The sequence below is a fragment of the Staurois parvus genome, unplaced genomic scaffold (genome assembly GCF_062004578.1).
Source record: "Staurois parvus isolate SC_StPar_1 unplaced genomic scaffold, SC_StPar_1.0 ptg000845l, whole genome shotgun sequence".
NCBI classification, from domain to species: Eukaryota; Metazoa; Chordata; class Amphibia; order Anura; family Ranidae; genus Staurois; species Staurois parvus.
In genome coordinates, this window is record NW_028318641.1 from 2,733,488 (window position 1) to 2,749,058 (window position 15,571).

The 15,571-nt window shown below is 44.4% G+C and overlaps 1 protein-coding gene across 1 annotated transcript in view; it reads left to right on the plus strand.

Moving 5' to 3' along the window:
• LYSMD4 (LysM domain containing 4) overlaps positions 1–15,571 on the plus strand; it is a 57,195-nt gene that overhangs the window by 31,194 nt on the left and 10,430 nt on the right. Inside the window, exon 2 of the mRNA XM_089655534.1 lies at positions 12,396–12,678. Coding sequence (XP_089511660.1) covers positions 12,409–12,678 — 270 coding nt within the window. The 5' untranslated portion in view covers positions 12,396–12,408. The remainder of the gene's footprint in view (positions 1–12,395; positions 12,679–15,571) is intronic.

Here is a 15,571-nt window from a genome sequence, read left to right on the forward strand (position 1 = left end):
CAGGCACAGGGAGAACATGCAAACTCCAGGCAGGTGGTGCCGTGGTTGGGATTTGAACCAGCGACCCTAGTACTGCCAGGCAGACGTGCTAACCACTTAGCAACGTCAAAAAATGCTTCTAAACGCAAACACGGTTAGCCGCGTTTACAAGCGTTTTTTTATTTGAAACGCTGATAAAATCTACTGCTGAACGCAAGTTTTCTGCATTCAACAAAACAACTGTAAACTCAACTGCCTGTAAATGACTCTGTGTACCTGGACACATAGGAAAACATTAGGGAGAGTTGAGGGGCTGCTGAACAAAACTGAACAGCTGCTGAACGTGAGTTTATCAGCTGCAGTGTACATGAGGCCTACACTTGGCCCAATGCAGTCAGGCAAGTACCGTTCTCCTGGCAACCGCCAAACCCAGACATATCCATCGGATTACCAGACAGAGAAGCGTGATTGGTCACTCCAGAGAACACGCCTCCACTGCTCTAGAGTCCAGTGGCGACGTGCTTTACACCACAGCATCCGACGCTTTGCATTGCACTTGGTGATGTAAGGCTTGGATGCAGCTGCTCGGCCATGAAAACCCATTCCATGAAGCTCTCTACACACTGTTGTTGTGCTAATCTGAAGGCCACACCAAGTTTGGAGGCCTTTAGCTATTGACTCTGCAGACAGTTGGTGACTTCTGCGCACTGTGTGCTTCAGCATGCACTGACCCCGCTCTGTCATGTGACGTGGCCTACCACTTGGTGGCTGAGTTGCTGCTGTTCCCAGTGGCTTCCACTTTATTATAATCCCACTAACAGTTGAGCGTGGAATATTTAGTAGCCAGGAAATGTCACGGATGGACTTATTGCACAGGTGACCACCTATCACAGGACCATGCTTGGAGTCACTGAGCTCCTGAGAGCGACCCATTCTTTCACCAATGTTTGTAGAAGCAGTCTGCATGCCTAGGAGCTTGATTGTATACACCTGTGTCCATGGAGGGGATTGGAACACCTGAATCACATGATTTGGAGGGCGGGGCCAATACTTTTGGTAATATAGTGAATGAGAGATGCTTTCAAATGGATTCTGCGATCTCCAGTAAAACACTTTGCTCCTGCAGGAACATGAGTACGTGTTCACATCTGCTACACGAGGTCATTTCACTGATCACTAACTGATAAGTAGAGGTTTCTCAAATGGAACAATCAACAGATATGAAGGCGTCATGACAAGGGACAAATGTACACTCTGATACCCATAATTATTTAAAAGGTTAACTCTACTTTCGTGGGAAAAAAAAAAAAAAAAAAAATAACTGAACCACTTGCTGCACAATCACATACCTGGTATATCATTGTACTTCAAGGGGTTGTACCGGGGGGATGCCTGTAGGTGCGGGCATCACCTGGTACTGGTTTTTAGAACCAGCAGTCGTCTCTCTTGTAAGAGCAATTGGAGCAGCTAACTAGCCGCTCAATTGCTTTTACAAGCATTGGGAGGGGACTTTCACCCCTTACCCCCTCCCCCCCCCCCCCCCCCCGCCACCTTCTGCCGCTCTCTCAGGATCTCCCATCCCACCAAGAAACCCTAACAACCAGCCGGCATGACCAAGGACAAGGCCGGCTTTGTTTGGCTCTCCGTTATAGTAAACCGGAAGTGAAGACCTGGTATTTCCAGTTTACTCGGAACTAATCGGTGACATTTAAAAATTAAAGCATTCAAAAACACTGATCTTGGTGTTTTTAAATGCAGGAGGGATTTGGGGTCTTATAGACCCCAGATCCCTCCATGAAGAGTACCTGTCACATGCCTGTTGCTGTCACAAGGGATGTTTACATTCCTTGTGACAGCAATGAAAGGGATCAGTTTTCTTTTTAAAGCAACAGTGTGAAAATAAAAAACATAAAATCAATTAATAAAACATTAAATAAAAATAAAGCCCCCCCCCTTCTCTCTCCAACCCTCTTGTTTATGCCCTCCCCACATTTAATTATCCTTACTAGGGCTACATTTTTATTTCCCCTCTAATAGTAAAACTGAAAAATAAAGGAAGAAATGGTATGTTTTAGGGATGTAGATGAGTAGTTCTACAGCCTATATAAATCCTGTACTGTTTACACCAGAGCCCGGCACTTTTCATGTACGGAAATTTTGTTTGTGTATTCTTCATTGTAAACTGTTTTCCTGTATTCCATCCAGTTATATATTTGATGGAAAGTTTTGTCATGCTATTTCTTCGAAATAAAAAATTTAAAAAAAGAAACTGCCCCTCCCCCGTGGTAGCGTGCAAAGGTGAATGCATGCATTGGTCCCGCACACATGAAAAGAGCAATCGTCCCATTCACGTGAGGTATGGCTGTGAATGTGAGATCGAGGGCAGTAATTCTAGCACCTGACCTCCTGTAAATCTAAAGTGGTAACCTGTAAAAAGGCTTTAAAAGCGTCACCAATGGATAGTAAAATTTACATTGTTGCCATTACACAGGCGTGCACTATTTTGAAGTGTGACATGTTTGGTATTTTTAAAAATATATATTTATTAAATATGTTCTTTTGATTTTTTTTAACATCTAAAAAAGTCATTTTAACATATATTTTTACATATATTTGTAAATGCATTCCAAAAATGTAGATTTGTATTTTTAAAGACATGCAGTATATTTCAAATGTATTTTTAAAAATATTTTTTCTATATTTTGTAATAAAAACGAATTTCAACATGATATATAGATAGATAAAGATATATAGATATGGATAGATAGAGATATATATATATATATATATATATATATATATATATATATATATATATATATATAAAATCTCTTTTTATTTATTTATTGTAGCATTTCAAATATATGGCAATATATTTGAGACGAATATTTTTTAAATATATTTCAAATATATTTTTCTTCCATGTGGGCAAGGCATTCGAAAAAAATTTCTGAGTGCTAGAAAACATAGGTTAAAAACGTCAGTTTAGCCATATTTACCTTCCGCGTTTTATGTGCGTTTTTGCGTTTTAGAAGAATTTTTAACCACTTCATTACCGGGCATTTTACCCCCTACCTGCCCAGGCCAATTTTCAGGTTTCAGCGCTCTCATACTTTGACAATTGTGCGGTCATGCAACACATGCAAAACTTAACTTTTATCATTTTGTTCACACGACTAGAGCTTACTTTTGATGGTATTTAATCACCACTGGGGTTTTTATTTTTTGCTAAATTAACAAGACCAAAAATTTTGAAAAAAAAACAACACATTTTTCTTTGTTTCTGTTATAAAAGTTTACAAATAAATAATTGTTCTTCATAAATTTAGGCCGAGATGTATTCTGCTACATTTCTTTGGTGGAAATAACCCAAATCAGTGTTTATTATTTAGTTTGTAGGAAAGTTATAGAGTTCACAAACTATGGTATAGATCTGAATATTGATCAATCCTGAAGTACTGACAGCCAATCTAATTTCTTGAGGTCCAAGAATGTCAGGACAGTACAGATATCCCCCAAATGTCAGAACAGTACAGATATCCCCCAAATGTCAGGACAGTACAGATATCCCCCAAATGTCAGAACCGTACAGATATCCCCCAAATGTCAGGACAGTACAGATATCCCCCAAATGTCAGGACAGTACAGATATCCCCCAAATGTCAGGACAGTACAGATATCCCCCAAATGTCAGGACAGTACAGATATCCCCCAAATGTCAGGACAGTACAGATATCCCCCAAATGTCAGGACAGTACAGATATCCCCCAAATGTCAGAACAGTACAGATATCCCCCAAATGTCAGGACAGTACAGATATCCCCCAAATGTCAGGACAGTACAGATATCCCCCAAATGTCAGGACAGTACAGATATCCCCCAAATGTCAGGACAGTACAGATATCCCCCAAATGTCAGGACAGTACAGGTATCCCCCCAATAACCCCTTTTTGGAAAGTAGACAGTCCGACGTATTTCATAAGAGGCATTGCAAGTTTTTTGAAGTTGTAACTTCACTATGGATCCCATCATGAGCATAATGCGGCGCGTTCTACCATTCTACTGACTGCGCTGGTGTGCCGGGTCCATTTGAATACATGGAAAACACTTTGCATGCATTTCTGATGAAGAAAAAAGGCTCTGGACAGCATCTGGATATGGACCAACCCAAAAACTCATCTAAACGCAAACGCGCATAAACGCGTTTGCACGTGTTCACACGCGGTTACAAGCGTTTGGGGTTTGAAACGCCGGTAAACTCAACTCCTGAGCGTGATTTTTGTGCTTTCAAAAAAATGCCTGTAACCTCAACTGCCTGTAAAGGACGATGTGTACACGGACACATAGGAAAACATAAAGGAGAGTTCAGGGGCTGCTGAAAAAAATCGCAAAACGGCTCCTAAACTTCAGTTTAGCAGCTGCAGTGTACATGAGCCCTTTATTTTCACTTTTCCATATGGACACACTGCTACCTCTTGTTATTCTGAAAAAACAGCTATCTGCAATGAAGTTTATTAAAATCCTTATTGGATCAAAGCTTAGCATCCTTATCTGCATTTCATACTCTTGCGGGGGTGATCAGTCTGCTTCCTGCCCCAGTTAGTCCTCCTGCACACGGGATGTTTTTACAGCGGCTGTTTTTGACTTTTGATGGTTTTTTCTACAACCAGTAAACCCCCCCAGCATGTTATCCTATGTGTCCATACACACACAGACTGGAATCAATGTTTTTTGGCTGGAAAAAAAAAACAGGACTAGTGGGTTTCTAGAGGAGTTTTTTAGCTGTAAAAACGCTGTAATGCTGAAAAACGCGGTAAATCGCTTTTTTACCCAAAAAATATTTTTTTGTGGTTAAAAAAAAACACACTAAAAAACATGAAAAAATGCCACCAAACACTAATACATAAATGCTAAAAAAGCTGAAAAACTCACGTTCTTAATGTGACTTTGCACAGCTAACGTTACCAGCGTTCTCAAAATGCCCCGTGTGCATGAGGACTTACAGTCTTTAGGACTACTACATGCTTTAGACAAAAAAAAACTTTTTTTGTGTTGTGCATTTTAACCACTTCCAGTCCGGACACTTTCCTCCCTTCCAGTCCGGACACTTTCCTACCTTCCAGTCCGGACACTTTCCTCCCTTCCAGTCCGGACACTTTCACCCCCTTCCAGTCCGGACACTTTCACCCCCTTCCAGTCCGGACACTTTCCTCCCTTCCAGTACGGACACTTTCACTCCCTTCCTGTCCAGGCCAATTTTCAGCTTTCAGCGCTGTCACACTTTGAATGACAATTGCGCGGTCATGCAACACTGTACCCATATGAATTTTTTAACATTTTTTGAGACAGATAAAACTTTATTTTGGTGGTATTTATTCACCACTGGGATTTTTATTTTTTTGCTATGTAAATGAAAAAGTCCAAACATTTTGAAAAAAGTGTTTTTCTTATAAAATTTTGCAAATAATCTTTCTTCATAAATCTTGGCCAAAATGTATTCAGCTATCTGTTTACATTTTATTTTTTTATATTATTATATATGGTTTTGTTTTTTTTTGGGTTTTTTTTTAACATAGTGTCACCATGGTGACACTGTACTACTTGTGGGGGGTGATGAAGTTTTTTTTTTTTTTTTGTTTTTTTTTACACTGATTGCATTTACACCCAAAAAGGCTGTAAAAGCAATCCTTTCTCCTTCTCTCTGGCTGCATTCTTGCAGCCATTGAGAACTACTGTGAGAGCTGTGATTGGTCACAGCTTGTCACATGGTACAAGTCTGTTGTGAATAGCCTTGTACCATGTGACCTCTGCGATCATTCACAGATTTCACACGTAGTAAGCAATGAAGTCAGGAAGTGACATCTTGCTTACTACCATTCATGTGATCACTGATTGGCCAATCAGTGATCACATGTATCGGGACCTCACACAGAGGTCCCGTACAACGATCGGTGTTGTCCTCCAGACACAGCGGGCACTGGATCGTGGTGCCGCGCGCTCCCAGGAAGCGCACACAGGCAGGGAATGCGGAAGGACGTTTATAAATGGCAACCCGCTCCTGCACTGCTCCCGTCTGGCCGTTTATGTACATGGGCCAGACGGGAAGGGGTTTAATAAACCTGATTTTGGTGACTTGAAGGGATGTTAAATCCTCCTCCTAAAAATGTTAGAATAAATGTGGCTGATAAAAGTTGCAGTGTGCTGTTTCTGCCTGTAGGGTGCCCCCTTGTCCTTTAGTGTCTTTCTGGGCATGCTCGCTCCTGGCGCTTCATGTTTTCTGAGACGCAGGCACAGTGGGGCTGCTGGTGCAGGTGCTGTCCTTCTGGCATGTGCACAGTGGGAGGCAGCTCTCCTGTGCTATGATTGGACAGTATGAGGCCTGTGGTGCTGCTTTGCCCAGCACATGTGCAGTGTTTACTTTGATTTGCTAATTCCCTCTAGAATTGTTACATTGTATCTGTTGTCCTTTCTGTGCTCTTCACCACCATCTATTGGCCACAATGCAGTATTTTTCTGCTGCTCATAATAAAACAACATTTGTTCAGAAGAGAAAATAACCTAAATAGCAATCATTTTGCCCAATTTTCACAGAACCAACGTACGTGCAGATTTGTTGGATGCCTATGCAAATTCTTTTTTTCTTTTCGTTAATAGACCCCTTTCTGTCCTAGGGTGACAACATCCTGGTCTCCCTTAGTCTAGGTTCACACCTATGCGTTTTCCGCTGCATTTTGCAGAAACGCACAGCAGCCCATTTAACATGATTTCCTATGGGACAGGTTCACATCTCCGCGTTTTTTGGAAAGAGTCAGGGACTTTTTTAAAAGCAAAACGTTGTGTTTTTGGTTCTATAGACTTCAATGGAGACTGCAGAAAAGCACATATTATTATACAGGATTTATATAGTGCCAACAGTTTGCTCAGCGCTTTACAATATAACGGGAGACAATACAGCAACAATACAGTTCAATACAAGAGGGATAGGAGGGCCCTGATCCTGGGAGCTTACAATCTAAGAGGGAGAGGCTAGTGGTACAAAAGGTAATAACTGTGGGGGATGGACTGGTTGGAAAAGTAGAAGATTCCATTATTAGCTGAAGGCAGGATAGGCTTCCTTGAAGAGAGAGGTTTTCAGAGATCGCCTAAAAGTGAGCAGAGTAGGCGATAGTCTGACAAATTGGGGTAGAGAGTTCCAGAGGATGGGGGAGGCTCTGGAGAAGTCCTGGAGACGAGCATGGGAGGAGGAGACAAGGCAGCTAGAGAGCAGGAGGTCGTGCGAGGAGCGGAGAGGACGGTTTGGGTGATATTTGGAGACAAGATTGGTGATGTAGTGCATTTTTGATGTGTTTTTGATGCATTTTGCGTTTTAATCTGCCTAGCAACAAGAAAGAAAAACCGCAAAACGCACTGCAGAAACGGATCAAACACAAACTGCGTAGGTGTGAACCTAGCCTAAAATTTGGGAACGCAGTTAAAATTGTGCGCTTTCTTCACACGCACAGAAATACGCTACCGCTGCACATGCGTGGCAGTGCCCTTCATTGTTGAAGTCAGCCACAAACAAAGCTGCATGGTGTCGCAGCCCCATGCGGTCCAATGAGGCGCATTTTTTTGGAAAAGAGTCGGGGACTTATTTTCTGTGTTTCTCATGCATTGGGGATTTCGATTGAAATGAATAGGCTGCTCAACATGCGACGCATGGGAATGCACTGGAAACGCTTATGTGAGCTCAGTCGCACCTGTAGGTATGAACCAAGCCTCAGGGATGACTTTTCCGTGTTTCTTGCGCATAGGGCAACCCTTTTGAAATGAATGGACTGCCCTACATGGGATGCATAGCAACGCACTGGAAACGCATGTGCGAGCTCGATCGTACTTGTAGGTATAAACCAAGCCTCAAGGATGACTTTTCCGTGTTTCTTGCGCATAGGGCAACCCTTTGAAATGAATGGACTGCCCTACATGGGACGCATAGGAACGCACTGGAACCGCATGTGCAAGCTCGATCGTACTTGTAGGTATGAACCAAGCCTCAAGGATGACTTTTCCGTGTTTCTTGCGCATAGGGCAACCCTTTGAAATGAATGGACTGCCCTACATGGGACGCATAGGAACGCACTGGAAAAGCGTGTGCGAGCTCGATCGTACTTGTAGGTATGAACCAAGCCTCAAGGGTGACTTTTCCGTGTTTCTTGCGCATAGGGCAACCCTTTTGAAATGAATGGACTGCCCTACATGGAACGCATAGCAACGTACTGGAAACGCATGTGCGAGCTCGATCGTACTTGTAGGTATGAACCAAGCCTCAGGGATGACTTTCCGTGTTTCTTGCGCATAGGGCAACCCTTTGAAATGAATGGACTGCCCTACATGGGCCGCATAGCAACGCACTGGAAACGCATGTGCGAGCTCGATCGTACTTGTAGGTATGAACCAAGCCTCAAGGATGACTTTTCCGTGTTTCTTGCGCATAGGGCAACCCTTTGAAATGAATGGACTGCCCTACATGGGCCGCATAGCAACGAACTGGAAACGCATGTGCGAGCTCGATCGTACTTGTAGGTATGAACCAAGCCTCAAGGATGACTTTTCTTCATTTGTCATGTGTAAGACAGTCCCATTGAAATATTGGGCTGCCCTACATGCGACACATGGGAATGCACTGGAAAGTCGTGTGTGCGCTCAGTTGTGCCTGCAGGTATGGACCAAGCCTCAGGGACAATTTTTCTGCTTTTCTCATGACCAGGACAGCCCATTGAAATAATGGGCTGCCCTACATGTGATATGTGAGCATGCACGCTTGATTGCACCTGTAGGTGTGAACCAGGCCTTGGGGACGTCTGTTCCGCATTTCTAGAGCTTAGGGCTCCCCATTGAAATGAATGGACTGCCTTACATGTGATACGTGAGCATGCACCCTTGATTGCACCTGTAGGTGTGAACCAGTATAAAATATGGAAGTAAGTGTATGAGCGCTAGGTAGAATAGAATGAGCAGCTGGCATTAAAGGTCAACCTCCAACCCTTATACACACAAATAAACAGAAAATGCAGCGCTAATAAATGGCAAAAAAAAATATATATAAATGACCAGTGAAACAGTCAATAAATATTAAAAAACAATGCGCAATAGAGCGCTGAGATGAGAGATGTTAATCGCGTCTAAATGTGACACGTAAAATGCGACAGTAACAGCCAATGATGACATACACATCCAATATATCAAAAGGGTGTAAAATACCACATAATAAATACCACATAATAAATATCTAAAAAAACAGGATTCAATCAACGCAAACGTGTATAGATATATAAACGTAAACAATGCGCTGTGGAGCGCTAGGATAAAGGTGCTATTAGCGTCTAAATATGATGCATAAAGTGTGATCGTGACATCTCATAATAAAAAAAGTCCAATAAATCTTAACGGTGAACTTCCGTGCTTCCAGTGGATGTGAAAAATGAGCCTATATTGCGCAGTTAAAAAGCGCATTCGAGTATATAGACCACTCCTGGTCATCATCATCCTGGGGGTAAACTCGGGGATCATCTGGTATACCTCCTCACCTCAGCTGATCATCCGACTGCCACTCTCCAGATCTCCAGGATGTGCTCCAATCCAGGTGTATATGGACCAAAAACATGCACTAGCAGGACTCCACCTTAAATTGCTCATAGATAAATGAGCCAGAGAGAGAGTGCTTGATAGTGTAGTAAAATTGACAGCAAAAGTACACTATGCACTCACATCTGGCAAAGACGTATTGGGAATACAGATACAAAGATGGTCGCTGGCGTTCCTCATGGTCCGTGCGGCGTGACATCACTGGCTTGGCTCCTCCCTAACGCGTTTCGTGCTTGTGCTTTGAGAACGTATTATCTATTATTTATTGACTGTTTCACTGGTCATTTATATATATTTTTTTGCCATTTATTGCATTTTCTGTTTATTTATGTAGGTGTGAACCAGGCCTTGGGGACGTCTGTTCTGTGTTTCTAGAGCTTAGGGCACCCCATTGAAATTAATGGACTGCCTTACATGCAATGCGCTGGACGCGTGTGCAAGCTCAGTCGCACCTGTGGGTATGAGCCAAGCCTCAGATGACTTTTCTGTGTTTCTTGCGCATAGGGCAGCCTTTTGAAATAACAGACTGTCCTACATGCGACGCATGAGAATGCACTGGAAACGTGTGTGCGCTCAGTTGTGCCTGCAGGTGTAATTCAAGCCTCAGGGACTTCTTTTCTGCATTATACATGTGTAGGACGGCCCTTTGAAATAATGGGCTGCCCTACACGCAACGCATGGGAATGCACTGGAAACGAGGTGTGTGAACTCAGTTGTGCCTGTAGGTGGGAGCCAAGCCTCCGAGACATCATTTCTGCTTCTTCATGCATGGGGCAGTCCAGTGAAATAATCGGCTGCCGTACACGCAAAAAGCGGGAATGCACACTCCAATGCACCTCTAGGTGGGAACCTCCCCCTCTCCTTTTCTCCATAACAGAGGGGAAGGGCTTCTGTAGTCCTCAAAGATAGCAAATAACTTCCTGTGCTATACTCTTATTAGTTACAGTGTTCCCTGCTAACAACATTTTTGGATCAACAGGATATTTACACTTTAAATAAATCATTGAAAGCAATTTATTACTGAAAGTGTTACTAAACCCCGGACCCTGCATTCCCTCTATCCGGTCTCCCCGGACCCTACATTCACTATACCTGGTCTCCTCGGACCCTGTATTCACTATATCCGCTCTCCCCGGACCCTGCATTCACTATATCCGCTCTCCCCGGACCCTGCATTCACTATATCCGCTCTCCCCGGACCCTGCATTCACTATATCCGCTCTCCCCGGACCCTGCATTCACTATATCCGCTCTCCCCGGACCCTGCATTCACTATATCCGCTCTCCCCGGACCCTGCATTCACTATATCCGCTCTTCCCGGACCCTGCATTCACTATATCTGGTCTCCCCAGGCCCTGCATTCACTATATCCGCTCTCTCCGGACCCTGCATTCACTATATCCGCTCTCCCCGGACCCTGCATTCACTATATCCGCTCTCCCCGGACCCTGCATTCACTATATCCGCTCTCTCCGGACCCTGCATTCACTATATCCGCTCTCCCCGGACCCTGCATTCACTATATCCGCTCTCCCCGGACCCTGCATTCACTATATCCATTCTCTCGGACCCTGCATTCACTATATCCGCTCTCTCCGGACCCTGCATTCACTATATCCGCTCTCCCCGGACCCTGCATTCACTATATCCGCTCTCTCCGGACCCTGCATTCACTATATCTGCTCTCCCGGACCCTGCATTCACTATATCCGCTCTCCCCGGACCCTGCATTCACTATATCCGCTCTCCCCGGACCCTGCATTCACTATATCCGCTCTCCCCGGACCCTGCATTCACTCTATCCGCTCTCCCCCGGACCCTGCATTCACTCTATCCGCCCTCCCCAGGACCCTGCATTCACTATATACGCTCTCCCCGGACCCTGCATTCACTATATACGCTCTCCCCGGACCCTGCATTCACTATATCTGGTCTCCCTGGACCCTGCATTCGCTATATACGTTCTCCCAAGGACCCTGCATTCACTATATCTGGTCTCCCACAGTACATAGAACATGAAAATGCAATTATTTTAGTGAATATAAACTCCTAAATACCTTTTCTCATCAGCAGTTAGAGCAGTCTTGTGACTTCTGTCAGTGTCTGGTCGAACACTGGTGAAAGCTTTTAGGAGCAGTTTTCGTTCTCTTCTGCCTGTCTTATGAGGCTGCATAACCCCAGACCCTCTGTCTGAACAGCTTTGATTGGCCCTGGGGTGATCACATGCACCCTCACAGGGGGAAAAAAAAACACACTAGCAAAACACACTAAACTGAGCATGTGCAGCTTGCTGCCAAGGCCCTGTGCTATCAGCAGATGGGTTGGGGACAGTAGAAGGGGAAGATCAGAGAAGACAGGATCAAACAGCCTTTATACATAATGCAGAGGATTAACCCCTTAGGTTCTGCAGTGAGTATAACAAGCATGCTTTGCTGCATCTACAGACTGATTGTACTGTTGTGGGTTTAGTAACACTTTAATAATGTTGTGTTCCTGAAATCTGGAGATAATTATTAAATTCTCTCTGCTACACCAATTATTTTCCATAATGATCATTATTTCCTGCAGGGAGAGATAACTGGCAATGTCTGAAAATAATGATGGTTACAGCCAATCGACCGCGCGTATAGATCAGCGAAGTAAATTGAGCCTTAATCCGACCCGGCAGCAGCGTGTTATTATTGTAATTAGTGAACTGTTGAATTCCGCGTCTTCTATTGAAGAATTGCTGCCTTCTGATCGTGGCTGGCCCTTGACTGATTCACAGCTGTTTTATTTCCATCCTCTCTAGAGCCCCTGTGACAATGCGCCTAAAGGGACCCTCTCATTCCTTCCACCCACCCACCGGTGTCCACTCCTCGCAGGGAGCCCACGTCTACACGTTTATTAATGGAGCGGCCGATCTGGAGAGCTCTTCTGAAGAGGAGTTCGATGTGATGGAATTACGAGCGAGGGGTGGAGAGCTCCAACGGCAGAACGCTTTCCGGGAGAAAGTCGGCGATGTGGTTTTCTTGGAGCGAGCCATCACAGAGGATGACAGCCTGAACAAGCTGGCGCTGCAGTATGGCTGCAAGGTAACTACCGACCCTTTCCTGAACTCTATTGGGTGTTATTAATAGGAATTTGATTGGTTAACCACTTGCCCTCCAGAGGATTACCCCCCCCCCCCCCCCAATCCCCGGACCAGGCCATGTTTTGAGATATGTCACTGCGTTATTATAACTGACAATTGTGCGGTCATGCAACGCTGCACCCAAATGAAATTTACGTTCTTTTTTTCCCCCCACAAATGGAGCTTTCTTTCGGTGGTGTTTGGTCGCCTGTGTTTTTTTTTATTTTTTGTGCTATAAACAAAAAAAAGACTGATAATTTTGAGAAAAAAAAAACAATATTTTTTACTTTTTGCTATTAAATGTCCAGTAAAAAAAAATCAAATTTCATCATAACTTTATGCCAAAATGTATTCTGCGACTTGTCTTAGCTAAAAAAAAAAAAAAAAAAAAAAGTGCAAATTAATTGGTCTACGTGAAAGTTATAGCGTTTACAAATGGCGGTATAGATACTGGGATTTTTGTTTTTTTACTAGTAATGGCGGCAATCAGCGACTTATAGCGGGACTGTGGTGGGCATTCTGACACTGGGGGGGAACTGACTTGACATCCTCAGGGACACCAACACAGTGACCAGTGCTAATAAAAAGCTCTGACGCTGTACTAATGGCACTGGGCAGGAAGGGGTTAACATCTGGGGTGATCAAAGGCTTATCTGTGTGCTGTTTCACTATGGGGGCTGTGTGTGCGCTCTTCACTGTGCTATGCAGAGCCATACAAAGCAGAGTGCAGGACTGACAGGGGAAAGATCTGTTTTTATACACCGGTCTCTTCCCCCATCGGAGATACTCGGCAATCACTGGCCACGACCCGGTGACTGACAGCCGAGGCTAAGAATGGCAGCGCCGGTAGAAGGTGCGTGCCCCCTACAAAGAACTGCAAAATCATGTGTATATATAAGTGATTTTCCACACCCGTGCTGCCCCATAGCAGTATTTCTGCTATAGGGCGGTGCGGAACTGGTTAAAGCAGAACTCCAGGCAACATTTTTATTACACCATGCATTGGTGCCCGCACTGCACAGGTCAGCTACTTCTTTTTTTTTTCTAGGGTTGAGCACAAAGCTCATACTCACCTGACCCACCGATTGTCTAGAAAACCGCATCCCCCCACGGTCCAGTGGTAGACTGTTCCTGTCTATGGAGTGTGCTGATGTCAGGAACAGTCCATTTAGAAGATTGCTGAACCACAGAGGGGCAGGAGCCGAAGGGGAGGATCGGTGGGTCAGGAGCCGAAGGGGAGGATCGGTGGGTCAGGAGCCGAAGGGGAGGAGCGGTGGGTCAGGAGCCGAAGGGGAGGAGCGGTGGGTCAGGAGCCGAAGGGGAGGAGCGGTGGGTCAGGAGCCGAAGGTGAGGATCGGTGGGTCAGGAGCCGAAGGGGAGGATCGGTGGGTCAGGAGCCGAAGGGGAGGATCGGTGGGTGAGGAGCCGAAGGGGAGGATCGGTGGGTCAGGAGCCGAAGGGGAGGATCGGTGGGTCAGGAGCCGAAGGGGAGGATCGGTGGGTCAGGAGCCGAAGGGGAGGATCGGTGGGTCAGGAGCCGAAGGGGAGGATCGGTGGGTCAGGAGCCGAAGGTGAGGATCGGTGGGTGAGGAGCCGAAGGGGAGGATCGGTGGGTCAGGTGAGTATATCTCCGCTGTCCTCTCCCCTAGAACAAAACAAGCAGTTAGCCCGTACAGTACAAATACAGACAAAAAAATGTATTATGCCCAGAGTTTTGCTTTAAATACAGTTTTTACTTGTGATTTTTATTGGATACAATGTCTAATATTTTGTTAGCGGCTCTTTAACTAGGTCAATTTTTTTAATTTTTCACACGTTAAAATCAGCTTTTTTTGGGGGGGCTAGAAAATTACTTAGAGCTCCCCACACATTATATATTTTCTGAAAGAAGAGGCCCTGGAGAATAAAGCATTCATCATTTTTTGGTGCACAATACTGGAGCTGCGGTAAAGCAAAAGCAGGTTTTTAAAAAGAAATACACTAAGCCTAGGTTCACCACATGTAATCCACAAAGGAATCGCATGGACACGATACGATTGTGGTGCAAGAAACGTACAAGATTCGCAGTGTTTCCTGCACCACATTGTTGTGAACCAGGTCTTAAAATGATTGTAAACCTCAGACAGCAGAGATCAGACTAGGGGAGGGAGAAGCAGCACAAGAAGCCCTCCTCCTACCAGTATGCCAGGCATACTGGTAGGAGGAAGGAGCTCATCAGTCTGCTGCTTCTCCTTTACAGGCTGGCTAAGGGGGCGAGACCTGTGGTATACCACTTCAATACCGGGTACATTTACTCCCTTCCTGCCCAGGCCAGTTTTCAGGTTTCAGCGCTCTATCACACTTTGGGTACAGTGCTGCATGACCGTGCAGTTGTCATTCAAACTAAAATTTTATAATTTTGTTCACACAACTAGTGCTTTCTTTTGGTGGTATTTAATCACCGCCGGGCTTTTTTTTAAAAAAAAGACCGAAAATTTTGAAAATAAAACACGTTTTTCTTTGTTTCTGTTATAAAAGTTTGCAAATAATTGTTCTTCATAAATTTAGGCCGAGATGTATTCTGCTACATGTCTTTGGTGAAAATAACTCAAATCAGTATTTATTTAGTTTGTAGGAAAGTTATAGAGTTCACAAACTATGGGATATATCTGAAAATTGATCAATCCTGAAGTACTGACGTCCAATCTAATTTCTTGAGGTCCAAGAATGTCAGAACAGTACAGATATCCCCCAAATGTCAGGACAGTACAGATATCCACCAAATGTCAGGACAGTACAGATATCCCCCAAATGTCAGGACAGTGCAGATATCCCCCAAATGTCAGGACAGTACAGATATCCCCCAAATGTCAGGA